Genomic DNA, 18,575 nt, shown 5'->3' with positions numbered 1-18,575 from the left:
GCACACGTCGGGTACCTGCGAACACAGTGTTCCAGGTCTGAATCAATTCTAAACGTGTGACTGGGCAATGGCTTTCATCAGCACAATGCCTGGGTGCTTGCTGTGGAGTTCCCTGATGAATGCCTCCCTGCGCTTCTTGGGCATAACTACCCAGCTGCCCCATAGTAGGCAGTCGGCTTGGATGGAGAGCTCATCCATCCTTCCGTGGAACGACCTGACCACCTCAGGGCATGCTCCGTGTGTGGGAGCCCAATCCCCAGTCAGGACACATTTCTTAATCAGGGATAGGAGGGGGATCTCTGTTTGTCCAGATTTTGATCTGGCAGGCTGTGATGGGGGAGCCTGTGCTGTCAAAGGCAACGACAGCCATGACTATCTCGGCGCTTTGCTCCGCTGCCCCCTCAGTGGTGGCCAGTGGAAGCCTGCTGAGCGCGTCAGTGCAATTTTCAGTGCCGGGCCGGTGCCGGATGGAGTAGTCATAAGCAGCCAGCGTGAGAGCCCATCGCTGTATGCGAGCTGATGCGTTGTCATTGATAGCCTTGCTGTCTGACAACAGGGATGTTAATGGCTTGTGGTCAGTCTTTAATTCAAACTTCCTACCAAAGAGGTACTGATGCATTTTTTTTTTACACCATAGACACATGCAAGCGCTTCCTTCTCGATCATCCTATATCCCCATTCTGCTTGAATGCGCGACCTGGAGGCATAAGCCACAGGTTGTAGTTGACACTCAGCATTGCCCTGCTGCAACACGCACCCAACCACATAGGACGATGCATCACATGTCAGAACCAATTTTTTTTTTTTTAAAAACAGGGGTCGTACAGGATCAACAACTTGTTTGAACAAAGTAGGTTTCGCGCCCGATCAAAAGCCCGTCCCTGACAGTCCCCCCAAAACCAATCGCAACCCTTACACAGAAGCACGTGTAGCGGCTCCAACAATGTGCTCAAGTTCGGCAGAAAGTTCCCGAAATAGTTCAACAGTCCCAGGAATGAACGCAACTCTGATGTGTTGCAGGGCCTGGGTGCTCGTCGAATCGCCTCGGTTTAGGATTCGGTGGGCCGAATCCCATCTGCAGCAACCCTCCTGCCCAGAAACTCAACCTCAGGAGCTAAGAATTCACTCTCGATCTTTTCCCGCATCACATACGGCACCGCTCTGGCTTTGTGGTGCACTGGCCTGGCGTCCGGGGTGATGTGCATCACTACTTTAATGCCTTTGAAAGTCCCGACGCCAGGTTGGAATAGTGAATCGAATTGTTGTAGGACTTGTGAGCACAAACTTCACTCCACAGATGACATTGTGTGAACATCCCCCCCATTTCCAGTTCATCTCGGCTAACCAGCTCCTCCCCAATAGTGCGGGACCATTGCCCGGGACAATCCAGAGCGGCAGCCGATTCACTAACCCATTGTGTGTGTCAGCCAACATTGCATTGCCTAGCACCAGAATGATTTCTTTAGTCTAAGTCCGTAATTGTGTCTCAATACGTGCTAATTTGGGTCTACTGGCTTTAAGTGGCCATAGCTTCTCAAATTGTTGAACGCCCATGAGTGACTGGCTGGCCCCAGTGTCCAGCTCCATGCGTACAGGGATACCGTTTAATAAAACCCTTATCATTGGTGCCGTTCTGGTGTATGAACTGTGAATATTCGCCACATGAACCCGCTGAACCTTGGCGTCCATCGATTTGCATCCTGCCTCAAAAAACCCTCTTCTGGTCCATCCGCCTCATATTAGTCTGTTTGCAGACTTCCTGCACATTCGAGCTAAGTGGCCACTGAGATTGCAGTTCCTGCAGACAAACTGTTGAAATCTACAAGATCTGGCTGTATTTTTTCCCCCAACACCTCCAGCACGAGTTAAAGTTTCCATTGTTGGGGACAAAGGGACTATGGCCAGGCATTCCGCGCTGACTGTCCCTTTGACTGCTCTTAAGTACCCTATTAGTGGGTGTCAATGGCCCCATCCCGGGCCGCAGTGTCCACTGTGATGGCGTGACTGTCTGTTCAGCCTGCCATTGTCTCTGTTGAAGTCCTACTCTGGGGTCTATTGCTGCCTGGGGAATGTCGGACTGCCCCTGCCTGCCTGCCTGCGGGGCTCCGAGTCGCATTGATGATGTTGACTCCCTGATCCATCGGCGCGTTAGAGGCAGAATTGCGCGTGTATATTATTTTCGTCTCTTCCTCCCCCGCCATGAAAGTTTGAGCTAACAACGCCGCTGCTTCCAAGGTCAAATCCTTGGTCTCAATTAATTTGCGGAAAATTCCCGCATGACCGATGCCCTCGATAAAGAAGTCCCTTAGCATCTCCCCCCTGCAGGTGTCTGTGAACTTAGAGGCTGGCCAAACACCGGAGGTCCGCTACAAAGTCCGGTATGCTCTGTCCTTCACGACGTCGGTGGGTGTAGAATCTGTGTCGGGCCATATGTATGCTACTCGCTGATTTGAGGCACTCCCTGATCAATTTGCTAAGTTCTTCAAAGGTTTTGGCCGCCAGCTTTTCGGGTGTTAGTAAGTCCTTCATGAATGCGCAAGTCTTTGGTTCGCAGCTAGTCAAAAGATGAGCCCTTCGCTTTTCGGCCGCTGCATCCCCCAGCCATTCTTTCGTAATGAAGCTTTGCTGAAGCATCTCGACAAAATCGTCCCAGTTTCCCTCAACACAGTACCGTTCCTCTGTGCTACCGGTGGTCATTCTCGTGGGTTGTGAATTCCTGTTTCTCGTCGCCAATGTAAAGTCCTTACTCTACAGTATGAAACCACACGAGGCACATTCTGGGGAAAAAGTCACTCTGTGACCTTAACTCTTTATTCACAGGGCTCCAAAGATGATGACCCTGCGTGGGACCTCCCTTTTTATACCAGTGTGATCAGGTAAGGAGTGTCTCCCACAAGTTCACCCCTTGTGGTCAAGGTGTGCATCTAGGTTGAGTGTATACAGTAATACAGCGGTGTTACATTGTGGTTACATACATGACACTCAGGATGTCCAAAAAACATCACAACCAATTAATTTGCTTTTAATGAGATAAACAGCTAAAGCATTTGTGCTGGTGCTGGTTGAGAAAGGAATACTGACTAAGAGAAGTCTCTGTACATTTTCAAATACTAGCACGTGATCTGTAATGTCCACCAGAACAGACAGTCGTTTTTATTTAACATCTCATCTGAAACACAATGCAGTACCTTAACAATGCAATAATTGACAACCTGGCACTCAAATCCTGGCATGGGACTTGAACCTGCAACTTTTAAGACTCGAGAAGCAAAGAGTGCTACCAGCCTGCCAAGCTGACAAAGATGGAAAATCTTAGTTTATTCCAGGAATAAACGAGCAGCGCACCTACCGCTCAACATTCTGCATCAATCCCAGGAATCCAAAAGCAAAAAGCTTCACAGACTCGCCTCTCCGGCCCGGGTGAAACAGACAGATACTGTGATCACCTAGAACTCCGTCCAGAACACAGAGTAAGTCACCTCCTACTGACTTGAGGTTGCTGAGCAATGCATTCGGCTCCAGGAAAGCAATGCTTGCCTGTTGACAGACCAAAGCAAAAGCCCCAAAACCTAGCCTCCATGTTCCACAAGAAACATTATCCAACACTCTGTGGCACTGGATACCTGAAACCCCAATGCCTAATCGTGTGTTAGCCATGGCTCAGTGGGCAGCACTCTCACCTCAGACAGAAGGCTGTGGGTTCAAGTCCCACTCCAGACACTTGAGCACAAAATCTAGGCTGGCACTCCCAGTGCAGTGCTAAGGGAGCGCTGCACTGTCAGAGGTGCCGCCTTTAATGAGACATTAAACCGAGGCCCTCTCTGGTGAATGTAAAAGATTACAAGGCCAAAATTTATCCCTCAACCAACGTCACAAAAAGAAATCTGATCATTATCACATTGCTATTTGTGGGAGCTTGCTGTGCGCAAACTGACTGCTGCATTTACGTTACAAGTGACTACACTTCAAAAAGTACTTCATTGGCTCTAAAGCACTTTGAGCATAAGAATTAGGAGCAGGAGTAGGACATGTGGCCCTTCAAGCCTGCTCCACCATTCATGGCTGATCCTCGACCTCATCTCCACTTTCCCACCTGACCCCCATATCCCTTGATTCCCCTGGAGACATCCTGGGGTTGTGAAAGTCGCTATAGAAATGCAAGTTTTTCTTTTTAAATCAAGGTGTTAAAAACATTAACAGGCACCTAAACTGCCAGAACTTGCTTTGTTATAAGTGAGGTGGAGCAGAATAGACATAATGAAGTTTCAGGCACAAATCAATAAAGCACTGAACACTTTATGGATGAAATCATGGAGGACTTGATTCTATCCAACCCCAAGTCAACTTAACTGACAGGCACTATAATGAAAGGAAACTTGCACTGTTTTGCACAAACTGTTGCAAGTCAAGATCATCGGGCGAGTGGAGCGGTGCCTCAGTCACACAGCTGGCAGGGAGTTTAATTACATTCGGAATTTGTCTGGGTTTACTTTGGGACGGTACCAAAACAGTTTTTTTTAAGTTTGTGGAAACAAACTGCAAAAACAAATACGACGATATGGCTGTTTTGACGGATTTGGCAGAGAGCACTGTCAGTCTTTGATATCTTGGAGGCATATCAACATGGAGCGGGGAGGGCGGTTACCCAAGGAGCACAATTATTCGCAGATTGTTTTTACTTAGTTTGTAACAGGCCAAGTGGAAAGATTATAATACAATATTGGGCCGTAAATTGCAGCCGCTTCGGGTGCATAAGATTTGCGCACGTGCCCGAAGAGGCCCCGCAGGTTCCAGGATTTCTTTTGACAGATCGCACGCATCCCCGGGAGAAGGGCCTTTGTGGGTGGAGATTTGGGCTATTTGTCCAACTCCGGCCCAGCGAATGTCCTTCAAACTCTTACGCCTGGTAAAAGCAAGCGCAAGGCAGCGTAAGAGTTTTAAAAGAAAGAAAATTTTTATTTTATTACTAATTTTTATATTAAAAACCCTGTCCATTAAAGTAAGTTAATTTTTAACCCTTTTAAAAAACATGTTTAAAAAAAATGTTTCTAAAACAAACATTCATAAGAACATTAGAAATAGGAACAGGAGTAGGCCATACGACCCCTTGAGCTCACTTAGACTGTCTATGTCCTTTTGCAGATTTTGTGTGTCCTCTTCACACATTGCTTTTCCTCCCATCTTTGTATCATCAGCAAACTTGGCTACGTTACACTCGGTCCTCTCTTCCAAGTCGTTAATATAGATAGTAAATAGTTGGGGTCCCAGCACTGATCTCTGCGGCACTCCACTAGTTACTGGTTGCCAACCAGAGAATGAACCATTTATCCTGACTCTGTTCTGTTAGTTAGCCAATCCTCTATCCATGCTAATATATTACCCCCAACCCCGTGAACTTTTATCTTGTGCCGTATTCAATTTCATTTTAATTCAATTTCAATTAATTTTAAATATGTGAGGTGTTTCTTTAATTTATGTATTGTGTTTTTGGAGGTATTCATAGTAATGGCAGCTCCGTACAAACGGAGGTACTATCAATGAGAATACTCCATGTTTATTGGTGGTCCAGGCCCACGTGATCCCAGGATACCAGTGTGCTCCTGGGATGCGTGGGCCTCTGTGCTGGGCTGCGCATCTAGGCCTTGGAGCGGAAGCGTTAGTTCCTCTGGGACAACAGCAACTTTTATTTATATAGCGCCTTTAACGTAGCAAAACAGCCCAAGGCGCTTCACAGTGGTGATACGAAACAAAAAACAGCTAAATTTGACAGCGAGCCATAGAAGAAGAAATTACAGATGATGACCAAAAGCTTGGTTAAAGAGGTAGGTTTTAAGGAGCGTCATAAAGGAGGAAAGAGAGGTAGAGGGTCAGAGAGGTTTGGGGGGGGGGGGGTTCCAGAGCTTGGGGCCCAGGCAGCTGAAGGCACGGCCGCTGATTATAATCAGGGTTACTCAAGAGGGCAGAATTTGAGGGGGGCAGACATCTCGTACGGTTGTGAGGCTGAAAGAGATTACAGAGATAGGAAGGGGCGAGGCCATAGAGGGATTTGTAAACAAGGATGAGAATTTTGAAATTAAGGCGCTGCTTAACTGGGAGCAAATATAGTTCAGCGAGCACAAGGGCGATGAGTGAGTGAGACTTGGTGCGAGTTAGGACATGGACAGCTGAGTTTTGGATGACCTCAAGTTTATGTAGTGTAGAATGTGGGAGCTCAGGCAGGAGTGTGTTGGAGTAGTCACGTCTAGAGGTAACAAAGGCATGGATGAGCGTTTCAACAGCAGAAGAGCTGAGGCAGGGTCGGAGGTGGAAATAGGCTGTTTTAGTTATGCCGTGGGTATGTGGCCGGATATGACGCCTAGGTTGCAAACAGTCTGGTTTAGAGTCAGATAGATGCTAAGGAGAGGAATGGAGTCAATGGCTAGGGAACGCAGTTTGTGGCGGGGAACAAAGACAATGGCTTTGGTCTTCCCAATATTTAATTGGAGAAAGTTTCTGCTCATCCAGAACTGGAAGTCGGAGAAGCAGTCTGACAATTTAGGGATCACCGGGTACTTTCGAAAAACAAATCCGGTCAGAGGCATCTGCCCCCGGGCAGCCTCTAACCGGAATAACTGGTCAATTATATCTGTACAGACCTGCATTCTCAGACAAGGAATAAAAGACAGTTAGTACTAGCAGACCTCCTGTGGCATTGCTCACCATTAGTCAAAGTTTACATTGGAGTGTGGAAGAGCAAATTAACTTGTATCAACACATCCCATCCCAAACCACTTCACAGCCTTGTTATGTAGACAAACATAGCAGCCAATCCTCACACAAGAAGCAAGATCCCACAAAAAAAAACAAGACTTGCCACTCTATAGCTCCTTTCACAGCCACTGGATGTTCCAAAGCGCTTTACAACCAATGAAGTACTTTTTCAAGTGTGGTCACTGTTGTAATGTCAGAAACAGCAACAAGCAGCAAAAGAGACAGACTGATCTATTTTTGGCAAAGATTTGGCAGCACTGTGGAGGAAGAACGAATGTGCGGTTTGGTTCACTGGTGTCTGCCGGCAGTAGTGGATGGTGGAAGGGAACCAGTCTGACTATTCTGGGGTAGGAGTTTAAGGTCTGGCAGCACTTATTTACCCGTTTCCAAGAGATCTCTAAGCAATGAATTAAGATATTTCAATTGTTGTCTTGATCACGCTTCAGTAAAATGCCTTGGGATGTTAAAGGTGCTATATAATGTCAGCTGTTGTTGTTGTAGTAAGAGTTTTGCAAACCATTTCCTGCAAAATTAGTAAATACTATAGCCTCAAATATACAGATTCAGTGTCTCTGTTTCTTGGAAGATTAAATAAACACATGGCTGCAATAATAAAATTGATCTTAACTTTCAACAAGCAAAATTCAGTCATCAATTTTTCCACCCTTAGAAAGTGGGTGGAAGGAGATGCCCCATCAATGATAAGACTTCGAAAAATATACTTCAGAAAGTATTTACTTTAACTACAAGTCTGAGCCTTTTTTGAGGTTAGAAACTCAGTAACAAAATAGTAAGCACCTTGGGATGTTTATCAACATTGAAGATGCTATATAATTCTAAGTTACTGTTACTGTTGACAGTGTTATCAGGTTGTCATACCAAATAAATGATTCCCTCACACACCTTCCAGGATTTAGTGGTCTAGATAGAGTGGACAGGAAGGACCTATTTCCCTTAGCAGACAGGTCAATAACCAAGGGGCATAGATTTAAAGTAATTGGTAGAGGTTAGAGGGGAATTGAAGAGAACTTTTTTCACCCAGAGGGTGGTGGGGGTCTGGAACTCACTGCTTGAAAGGGTGTTGAAGGCAGAAACCTTCATCACATTTAAAAAGTACTTGGATGTGCACCTGAAGTGCCGTAACCTACACTGCTACGGACAGAGAGCTGGAAAGTGGGATTGGGCTGGATAGTTCTTTTACAGTCGGCACCGACACGACGGGCCGAATGGCCTCCTTCTATGCTATCAACAGCAAATAATTAGTGCTTCCCCCACCCAACTCCGCTGTAGAATCTTGCATGCACAATGGGGCTAATTTTAACCTCCAAGAACAGGTGGGGTTGAGTCAGATGAGAAGTTAAAATTTGAAAAATTCGAAAGCCGACCCCAACTCACCTACTTCCAGTTTTAACAGAGGCGGGCGACCAACCCGCTCTCAGAAGGCAGGTCGGTTGGTAAAAAATTTTTTTATAGGAACCTGTGCGCCTCCCTTTTTTTCTTCCAAAAAACATTCTTTTTATTTTTTCCCCCATTTCAGCCGGTTTTCCCAGGGTTCGGGAAACTCAGCAGGAGGCGAGAAGGGCTGGATCCAGAAGAGTAAGTGCCTTTACAGAACTGCTTGTGGGCCAGGAGGAGCAGGAGTGTTTCATCCAGGCCCCAACAAGCTCCTCGTCCCTTCTCTCTCCGCCCCCTGCCCCCCCCCCCCCCACACGATCTCGCCCTGCCTGCTCTCTGCTCCTCAGCTGCAGCCTTGCGCCGCAGGTTTTAATGTACGACAGGCAGGTTGACTGTCGGGCCGCCAGAAAACCTGGTGACATTTTTTTAAATGCACCTGCAGTTAATCTCCGCAGGACTTCCGGGGTTCCCGTTCAGGACTTCTTCCCACCTCCACAAATTGCAGGGCCAGTGATTTTGCCTCCTATATTACAACAGTGGCTACACTTCAAAAGTACTTCATTGGCTGCAAAGCACTTTGGAACATCCCCAGGTAGTGAAAGTCGCTATAGAAATGCAAATCTTTTTTTCAAATTATAAATAGAAACAGTTTCTAAAGCTTAGCAATGATTTAATAGCTTTTAAGAGATTTTTTGAATATCGTTTCAAATTTATTGTCCCATTTATATTCAAATCATTTGCAAAACCAAAAACTGGAACTGGTTACACACAGACACAATCGGACTATTGCGCTGGGTGAAAATAATAAAATGTTTGGAATTTAAAGGTAAACAAAATAAATAGATAAACATTGCCGCAGACATGTAGTCAGTATCATGATGTTTGATGTGGGTTTCTGCATATTTCTTTCCCTTTTCCGCTGTCACACATGACCTCTCCTTATTTGAAAAAAAAACACTGTTACCTGGAGTTTTTGAAATTTAGCTCATAGCTTTTCATCAAGTAACTCTAACAAACAACTATTTGAGGTGGAGGAGAAATAATTTTCCAGTTGAACTGATCAAATACTACTGAAGGAGCCTGAGAAATGCAGCACACTGTACGTGTTCAGAGTGTGGGATCTGCGAACAGCCATCTGTCATACCTCTGGACTAAAAAAAAATCCAGATCCAGGTTCGAAGAGACCAAGACCTTCAAGAATTAAATAAAGGTACTCAAACACACACATGTGATGTCTATTGATAAGTTTCTTCATATTGGGCTAGTTTCCCCAGTGATTTGCACCATTCTTTTGGAGCAGGCTGCTCTTTTTGGCCTAAATTGGAAAAACCACAGTTTCCCCAATCAATTTGCACATTTGCATCAATGTAACTCAGTTAGTTATGATTATTTTAGGGCAGTTTTTTTTTTCAGCCAAAGAAACATAGAAACATAGAAAATAGGTGCAGGAGTAAGCCATTCGGCCTTTCGAGCCTGCACCACCATTCAATAAGATCATGGCTGATCCTTCACCTCAGTACCCCTTTCTCGCTTTCTCTCCCTTTAGCGGTAAGGGCCATATCTAACTCCCTCTTGAATACATCCAATGAACAGGCATCAATAACTCTCTGCAGCAGGGAATTCCACAGGTTAACAACTCTCTGAGTGAAGAAGTTTCTCCTCATCTCAGTCCTAAATGGCCTACCCCTTATCCTAAGGCTGTGCCCCCGGTTCTGGACTTACCCAACATCGGGAACATTCTTCCCGCATCTAATCTGTCCCGTCCCGTCAGAATCTTATACGTTTCTATGAGATCCCCTCTCATCCTTCTAAACTCCAGTGTATAAAGGCCCAGTTGATCCAGTCTCTCCTCATATGACAGTCCAGCCATCCCTGGAATCAGTCTGGTGAATCTTTGCTGCACTCCCTCAATAGCAAGAACGTCCTTCCTCAGATTAGGAGACCAAAACTGAACACAATATTCCAGCTGAGGCCTCACCAAGGCCCTGTACAATAGCAGCAAGACCTCCATGCTCCTATACTCAAATCCCCTAGCTATGAAGGCCAACATGCCATTTGCCTTCTTCACCACCTGCTGTACCTGCATGCCAACTTTCAATGACTGATGAACCATGACACCCAGGTCTCGTTGCACCTCCCCTTTTCATAATCTGCCGCCATTCAGATAATATTCTGCCTTCGTGTTTTTGCCACCAAAGTGGATAACCTCTCATTTATCCACATTGTACTGCATCTGCCATGCATTTGCCCACTCACCTAACCTGTCTAAGTCACCCTGCAGCCTCTTACCATCCTCCTCACAGCTCACACCGCCACTCAGTTTAGTGTTATCTGCAAACTTGGAGATATTACACTCAATTCCTTCATCCAAATCATTGATGTATATTGTAAAGAGCTGGGGTCCCAGCACTGAGCCCTGCGGCACTCCACTAGTCACTGCCTCCCATTCCGAAAAGGACCCGTTTATCCTGACTCCCTGCTTCCTGTCTGCCAACCAATTCTCTATCCATGCCAGTACATTACCCCCAATACCATGTGCTTTGATTTTGCACACCAATCTCTTATGTGGGACCTTGTCAAAGGCTTTTTGAAAGTCCAAATACACCACATCCACTGGTTCTCCTTGTCCACTCTGCTAGTTACATCCTCAAAAAATTCCAGAAGATTTGTCAAGCATGATTTCCCTTTCATAAATCCATGCTGACTTGGACCGATCCTGTCACTGCTTTCCAAAGGGGGCGTAACCAGCCACCTAGGCCAATTAGGGAAGTTTGGCCAGCTGGGAGTTACTCCAATTCTGCTTAGGCCAGCGTATGTGGCCTCTACTGAAAAACCTTCCCTAGAGTTAATGAAATCGGTGCAGCAGATGCCTGGACACACTAAAATTGAAAAACACATAGCAGCAACTTACCTCCAACCCTGCCGGTCCCATTCTCAGTCTCCGGTTCACACACACACAGGAGCGAGAGCGATGTGTTTTTCAATTCTTTTAATGTGTTGGGAGCTCGCTGTATGCTTCAGTTTGCATTGTGTCCCTGGTGACCATGGCAGCCCGATCTTTTTGGCACAGATCAAGGCTCCACCCCCAAAACTTAAGGTCGGGTTAGGTCACGCCAAAATGAAGAAATCCAAAGGGGAAACTTAGAATCTTTTTTTTTGCCGTACTTAGACCCCAAAAAAATCAGTTGTAACTCTTCAAGTACGCCAACAAAATGCTTTGGGGAAAATTGAGCCCAATATCCTGAAATGTTGTTTTGAGATCACCTTCCAGCGAAGACATTTGTATACGAGCAAAGTACAATTACTAAATTTGAACCATAATTATAGAAGATTTGCTACTCCCATCGTGTCAATCACAGACAAGGCCATCTCTGACCACTTCCTCGTATCGCTCTACACCCACATCCCCCTTCCACCCACCCCACCCCCTTCTGTGTCTGTCCCTGGAAAAAACTCTCTCCCCACTCTCTTACACCTGCACTTATGAACTCCCAACTGTCCAGCCTTTGGCCCTCCATTCACCATGATATTTCTGACATCTGCTCAATCACACCCTCAACACCACCTTTGATGCTCTAGTCCCTATTAAAACAATTACTCTCTCTCACCCTAGCAGTTCCCCCTGGTACAGCCTTCATCTTTGCTCCCTTAAGTCCAAGGGACGCAGACTTGAATGGATATGGCAGACGAGTGATTTAGCCATTCACCGGAAGATCTGGCTGGACCACACACAAAGCAGTATCAGGTCTTGTTCTCGTCTGCCAAAATTGCTCCCTATTCCAGAATCATTCTGGAATGCAAAGTTAAACCCCGGCTTCTATTCTCCATTTCTAACCTTATTCTTAAACCCCTCACCCCAGTCCCCACCTTCACCTCCGACAATAAATGTGAGGAGCTCATGGACTTCTTGGTCTCTAAGATTGAGACCATCCATTCAGCTGCCTCTTCCTTCCCCTAACCCACCAGGCTAAACTTCCTCTAAGGACCCCTCCCTGCCTTAACCTCACATCTTTCTCCAGTTTCTCTCCGATCTCCCTCCATGACCTCTCCGAGCTCGTCCTGTCCATGAGATCCACTTGCTGCTCCCTTGACATTATTCCCACCAAACTGCTGATCACCCAACTTCCTTTTCTGGCTTCCATGTTAGCTGACATTGTTAATGTTTCTCTCTCCTCAGGTATTGTTCTCCTCTCCCTCAAATCTGACGTTCCAGAACCAGGGGTCACAGTCTAAGGATAAGGGGTAAGCCATTTAGGACCGAGATGAGGAGAAACTTCTTCACCCAGAGAGTGGTGAACCTGTGGAATTCTCTACCACAGAAAGTTGTTGAGGCCAATTCACTAAATATATTCAAAAAGGAGTTAGATGTAGTCCTTACTACTAGGGGGATCAAGGGGTATGGCGAGAAAGCAGGAATGGGGTACTGAAGTTGCATGTTCAGCCATGAACTCATTGAATGGCGGTGCAGGCTCAAACAGCCGAATGGCCTACTCCTGCACCTATTTTCTATGTTACTATGTCATCACCTCTCTCCTCAAAAAATAAAATCCTCAACCCCTCCATCCTTGCAAACTACCGCCCCATCTCCAAAGTCCTTGAACGTGCTATCGCCTCCCAAATCCGTGCCCATCTTTCCCGCAACTCCAGGTTTGAATCCCTCCAATCTGGTTTCCGCGCATGACGAAGTACCGAAACGGCTCTCAAAGTCACAAATGACATCCTTTGTGATTGTGACAAAGGTACACTATCCCTCCTCATCCTTCTTGACTTGTCTGCAGCTTTTGACACAGTTGACCACTCTATCCTTCCCCAACATCTCTCCACCACTGTACCTGGTTCTATCTTTATCTTTCTAATCGTAGCCAGAGAATCACCTGCAACGGCTTCTCTTTCCGCCCCCGCATCGTTACCTCTGGTGTCCCCCAAGGATCTACCCTTGGACCCCTCCTATTTCACATCTACATGCTGCCCCTTAGCAACATCATCCTTTAAAAAAAAAACGCGGCAGTTCCTACATGTACGCTGATGACACCAAGCTCTACCTCACTACCACTTCTCTCAACCCTTCACGGTCTCTAAATTGTCAGACTGCTTGTCCAACACACAGTTCAGGGATGAGTAGAAATGTTCTCCAATTAAATATTAGGAAGACTGAAGTCATTGTTTTCGGTCCCCACCACAAACTCCATTCCCCAGCCACTGATTCTATCCCTCCCCCCAACTTATGTCTGAGGCCGAACCACACTAGTCGCAACCTCGGCGTCATATTTGACCCTGAAATGAGCTTTTAACCACATATCCGCAGCATAACTCAGACCGCCTATTTCCACCTCCGTAACATCGCCCATCTACACCTTTTGCCTCAGCTCATTCGCTGCTGAAACCCTCATCCATGCCTTTGTTACCTCTAGACTTGACTATTCCAACGCACTCCCTGCTGGCTTCCCACATTCTACCCTACGTAAACTCGAGGTCATTCAAAACTCAGCTGCCCATGTCCTAACTCGCACCAAGTCCCGCTCACCCTTCACTCCTGCGCTCGCTGACCTACATTGGCTCCCGGTCAAACAACCCCTCGATTTCAAAATTCTCATCCTTGTTTTCATATCCCTCCATATCTCTGTAATCTCCTCCAGCCCCACAACCCCCCCCCCCCCCCCGGAGATATCTGCACTCCTCTAATTTTGCCCATCGTGAGTATCTTTGATTATAATCGCTCAACCATTGGCAGCCATGCCTTCTGTTGCCTAGGCCTTAAGCTCTGGAGCTCCCTGCCTACCCTCCCCGTCTCCTTTAAGACGCTCCTTAAAACCTACCTCTTCGACCAAGCTTTTGGTCACCTGCCCTAATTTCTCCTTATGTGGCTTGCGGTCAAATTTTTTGTCTCAGAATACTCCTGTGAAGCACCTTGGGACGTTTCACTATGTTTACATAGTGCCTTTAACATAGTGAAACGTCCCTTGAATACATGTTCTTGTTGCATTTATGCAGCTCCTTTCACGACCACCGGACATCCCAAAGCATTTTACCGTTTTACCGCCAATGAAGTACTTTTGAAGTGTAGTCACTGTTGTAAGGTAGGAAACTTGGCAGCCAATTTGCATATAGCAAGATCCCACAAAATGTGAAAATGACCAGATTATCTGTTTTAGTGACAGTGATTAAGTGTTAAATATTGGCCCCCAGAGAGAAGACAGGGTAGTTCTTTGAAATAGTGCTATGGGATCTTTTCCGACCACCGAAGAGGGTAGGGTAGACAGGGCCTTGGTTTAACATCTCATCCGAAAGACAGATTATTAAATTTGCATATCAGCTCCATCAAGAGATAAGGGTGGAACATGTGTGACACAGAAATTTGCCAAATCATAGAAATTTACAGCACGGTCCATCGTGTCCGTGTCAGCCGACAAAGAGGCTATCCAGCCTAATCCCACTTTCCAGCTCTAGGTCCTTAGCCCTGCAAGTTACAGCACTTAAATTGCACACCCAAGTACTTTTAAAATGTGGTGAGGGTTTCTGCCTCTACCGCCCTTTCAGGCAGTGAGTTCCAGACTCCCACAACCCTCTGGGTGAAGAAATTTCCCCTCAAATCCCATCTAAATCTTCTATCAATGACTTTAAATTTATGCCCCCTGGTTGTTGACCCCTCTGCTAAGGGAAATAGGTCCTTCCTATCCACTCTATCTAGACCCCTCATAATTATATACACCTCAATGAGGTCTCCCCTCAGCCTCCTTTGTTCCAAGGAAAACAAACCCAGCCTATCCAATCTGTCCTCATAGCTAAGATTCACCACTCCCAGCAATATCCTCGTAAATCTCCTCTGTACCCTCTCCAGTGCAATCACATCTTTCCTGTAATGTGGTGACCAGAACTGCATACAGTACTCTAGCTGTGACCTAACTAGTGTTTTATACAGTTCAAGCTTAACCCACCCCCTGCTCTTGTATTCTATGCCTTGGCTAATAAAGGCAAGTATTCTATATACCTTCTTAACCACCTTATCTACCTGGCCTGCTACCTTCAGGGATCTGTGGACATGCACTCCAAGGTCCCTTTGTTCCTCTACACTTCTGAGTGTCCTACCATTTAATGTATATTTCCTTGCCTTGTTAGCCCTCCCCAAGTGCATTACTTCACACTTCTCCGAATTGAATTCCATTTGCCACTGTTCTGCCCACCTGACTAGTTCATTGATGTCTTCCTGCAGTCTACAGTTTTCTTCTTCATTATCAACCAAACAGCCAATTTTAGTATCATCTACAAACTTCTAAATCATACCCCCTATATTCAAGTCTAGATCATTGATGTATACCACAAAACGCAAGGGACCTAGTACTGAGCCCTGCGGAACCTCACTGGAAACAGCCTTCCAGTCACAAAAACACCCATGAACCATTACCCTCTGCTTCCTGCCTTTGAGCCAATTTTGGATCCAACTTGCCACTTTGCCCTGGATAGAAACATAGAAAATAGGTGCAGGAGAAGGCCATTCGGCCCTTCGAGTCCGCACCGCCATTCAAAAAGATCATGGCTGATCATTCCCTCAGCATCCCTTTCCTGCTCTCTCGCCACATCCCCCGATCCCCCCAGCCACAAGGGCCACATCTAACTCCCTCTTGAATATGTCAGTCACCAAAGCTGCCGGGCAAGCCTGGATTGGTTTTGGTCTGATAAATGCACGCATTCCCAGAGGGTCAGCACTCGTTGGCATGTATTAACTCTAGAATTACCAGAGTTATCCAAGTAATGTTTGGAGCGATCAAAGGAACCATAACTGATTTAATGAGCCATTCGCAGTTTCACTGTACCGGCCGTGTATACTTAGACATGCATGGCTTAATCTTTGAGACAAGCATATGCTACTGGCAGGATCAACCAGGTAGCTGAACCAAAAATCGGGGCCAACAAATCAGCCAGGCAGGGAGCGACTGAACGGTGAACCAAACAGGAAAAAGAAAGTACAACGGAAGGGCCTCCACCTTGCCGAGCACAACATCCCGCACCGACCGTCCTACCGTGCATACACCACCAACAATTGTGTGTGTGACACGACACGTTGTGTGTGGGTCTCTCTCTGTGAGCCTGTGTTGCACGAGCTGAGCACCGGGAAACCGTCAGGAACTATGGGCTTTTACTTTCGTGACCAGTCTGCCATGTGGGACCTTATCAAAAGCCATGCTAAAATCCATATGCACTACATTAAACGCTCTACCCTCATCGACTCTTACCACCTCAAAAAATTCAATCAAGTTAGTCAGACACAACCTGCCTTTAACAAATCCGTGCTGACTGTCCTTGATTAATCTGTGTCTTTCTAAATGAAGATGTATCCTGTCCTTCAGAATTTTTTCCAATAATTTTCCCACCACCGAAAATTACAGGGACAATGCGAGAATGTAACTGATAGAAAGTACCTGTATCTGCTAAACTTAGAGACAGACATATCATTAGGTAGATGGGTGCATGTATTTGGAACAACCTGGGATCTCGAAGGCAGTGATATAAATGAACGTTTTTTCTTTCATACACACATTATTAAAGTACAGGAATATATCTTTTTCCAGTAAGGTTAAATATATTAAAAATATATAGAAAATGGGTGCTTGGATGTATTTCAAATAAAATATTTCTATACATTTTCCCAATATCCACCCAACCCTTATTTTGTTTGAAATAGGAACAGAAAATACTGGAAACACACAGGTCAGGCAGCAGCATCTGTAGAGAGGGAGAAAGGTAGGGTTAATGTTTCACATCGATTATCCATGTTCTGACCGACTGACGGTTTCCAGTTCTGCCTTTAGTTGTTATTTCATCCCGACCTGACAAAATGCGCTTGCTTCTTAAAATGTTACTGCCAGTTGTCTTCCTATTTATTAAATTACAGGAGCGAAGAGCCATGTAAACAGCGTCTGTTTGCCGTGTATGCACCAAGAGGATGTTCCTGCCAGCTATGAACATAACGAATTAGGAACAGGAGTAGGCCATCTAGCCCCTCGAGCCTGCTATGCCCATTCAACAAGATCATGGCTGATCTGGCCGTGGACTCAGCTCCACTTACCCGCCCGCTCCCCATAACCCTTAATTCCCTTATTGGTTAAAAATCTATCTATTTGTGATTTGAATACATTCAATGAGCTAGCCTCAACTGCTTCCTTGGGCAGAGAATTCCACAGATTCACAACCCTCTGGGAGAAGAAATTCCTTCTCAACTCGGTTTTAAATTGGCTCCCCCGTATTTTGAGGCTGTGCTCCCTAGTTCTAGTCTCCCCGACCAGAGGAAACAACCTCTCTGCCTCTATCTTGTCTATCCCTTTCATTATTTTAAATGTTTCTATAAGATCACCCCTCATCCTTCTGAACTCCAACGAGTAAAGACCCAGTCTACTCAATCTATCATCATAAGGGAGCCTCCTCATCTCCGGAATCAGCCAAGTGAATCGGCAAGGCTGAACTATGAATGAAACTGAGAATACGATGTCCAAATTACCGGAGAAGCTCGTTTCGTAAATGTATTGAATTGCATGTAATGGAATACAATTTAAAATACATCCGGGATCCTATTTTGCAAATAATGTTGCAAAATTGCATAAGATTTGAAATACACCCAGCATCCTATTTTATAAATAATGCTGTAAAATTGCATAGGATTTGAAATACATCCAGCATCCTATTTTATAAATAATGCTGTAAAATTGCATAAGATTTGAAATACACCCAGCATCCTATTTTATAAATAATGTTGTAAAATTGCATAGGATTTGAAATACATCCAGGGTCCCATTTCTGCAAATGCAAAACTCACTGTCTGTGGCTGGTCTATCCAGTTGACTTCAAACCAGTCAAACGCGTGGCTCTTGACATTCTGGCTTAACTCCTTGGTCACCAGCGGCTCGACTTGGCGGAGAAAACGGGCCAGGCGCGGGCAATCGACCGCCGGATCGGCGCTCCGATCGAGGTCCGGCGGGACTCGGCACTCGAGCGGCTCGGTCTGCGTGCCGATCTCCGCGCGGCGCCGCGCCTGCGCCGAAGCCTCGGCGCGCCGGACCGCCGCTGTTTGACAAACTGCGTCACACAGCTCGGGAGCTTTCCTCCAGCACGACTTCACCGACACGGCCTCTCGCACCTCGTCGGTGAACATGGCTCTCTTTTTAAAATAAACCACCTCAAAACTAGTTTCTTTTTTTAATTTAAAAAAAAAAGTTTCATAATTAAGAACTCATCCACCTCACACACGATTTAAAAAAAAAATAAACCTCGCACAATCCACACGCGCACAGCATGAGCTAATAGTCGACGCGACCCAATCAGGTCGCCATGACGACCCGCTCCAAATGGGAGCGACTCCGCCCACCCCACCGTCCCTCGCGCCGTTCAGGCCCGGACCAATGGGCAGGCGGCGCTGGTGCTCGACGTCACCGCCGCCC

At 46.0% G+C, this 18,575-nt stretch overlaps 1 protein-coding gene across 1 annotated transcript in view; it reads right to left on the bottom strand.

Moving 5' to 3' along the window:
• Positions 1–18,525, bottom strand: part of dync2i2 (dynein 2 intermediate chain 2) — a 70,293-nt gene extending 51,768 nt beyond the window's left edge. The window contains exon 1 of the mRNA XM_070863682.1: positions 17,954–18,525. Coding sequence (XP_070719783.1) covers positions 17,954–18,289 — 336 coding nt within the window. The 5' untranslated portion in view covers positions 18,290–18,525. The remainder of the gene's footprint in view (positions 1–17,953) is intronic.
• Between the last annotated feature and the right edge of the window lie 50 nt (positions 18,526–18,575).

Source organism: Pristiophorus japonicus, chromosome 20, assembly GCF_044704955.1.
Source record: "Pristiophorus japonicus isolate sPriJap1 chromosome 20, sPriJap1.hap1, whole genome shotgun sequence".
NCBI classification, from domain to species: Eukaryota; Metazoa; Chordata; class Chondrichthyes; family Pristiophoridae; genus Pristiophorus; species Pristiophorus japonicus.
The sequence above is the reverse complement of the archived record's forward strand: the minus strand, read 5'-3'. Positions and strand labels throughout refer to the sequence as shown.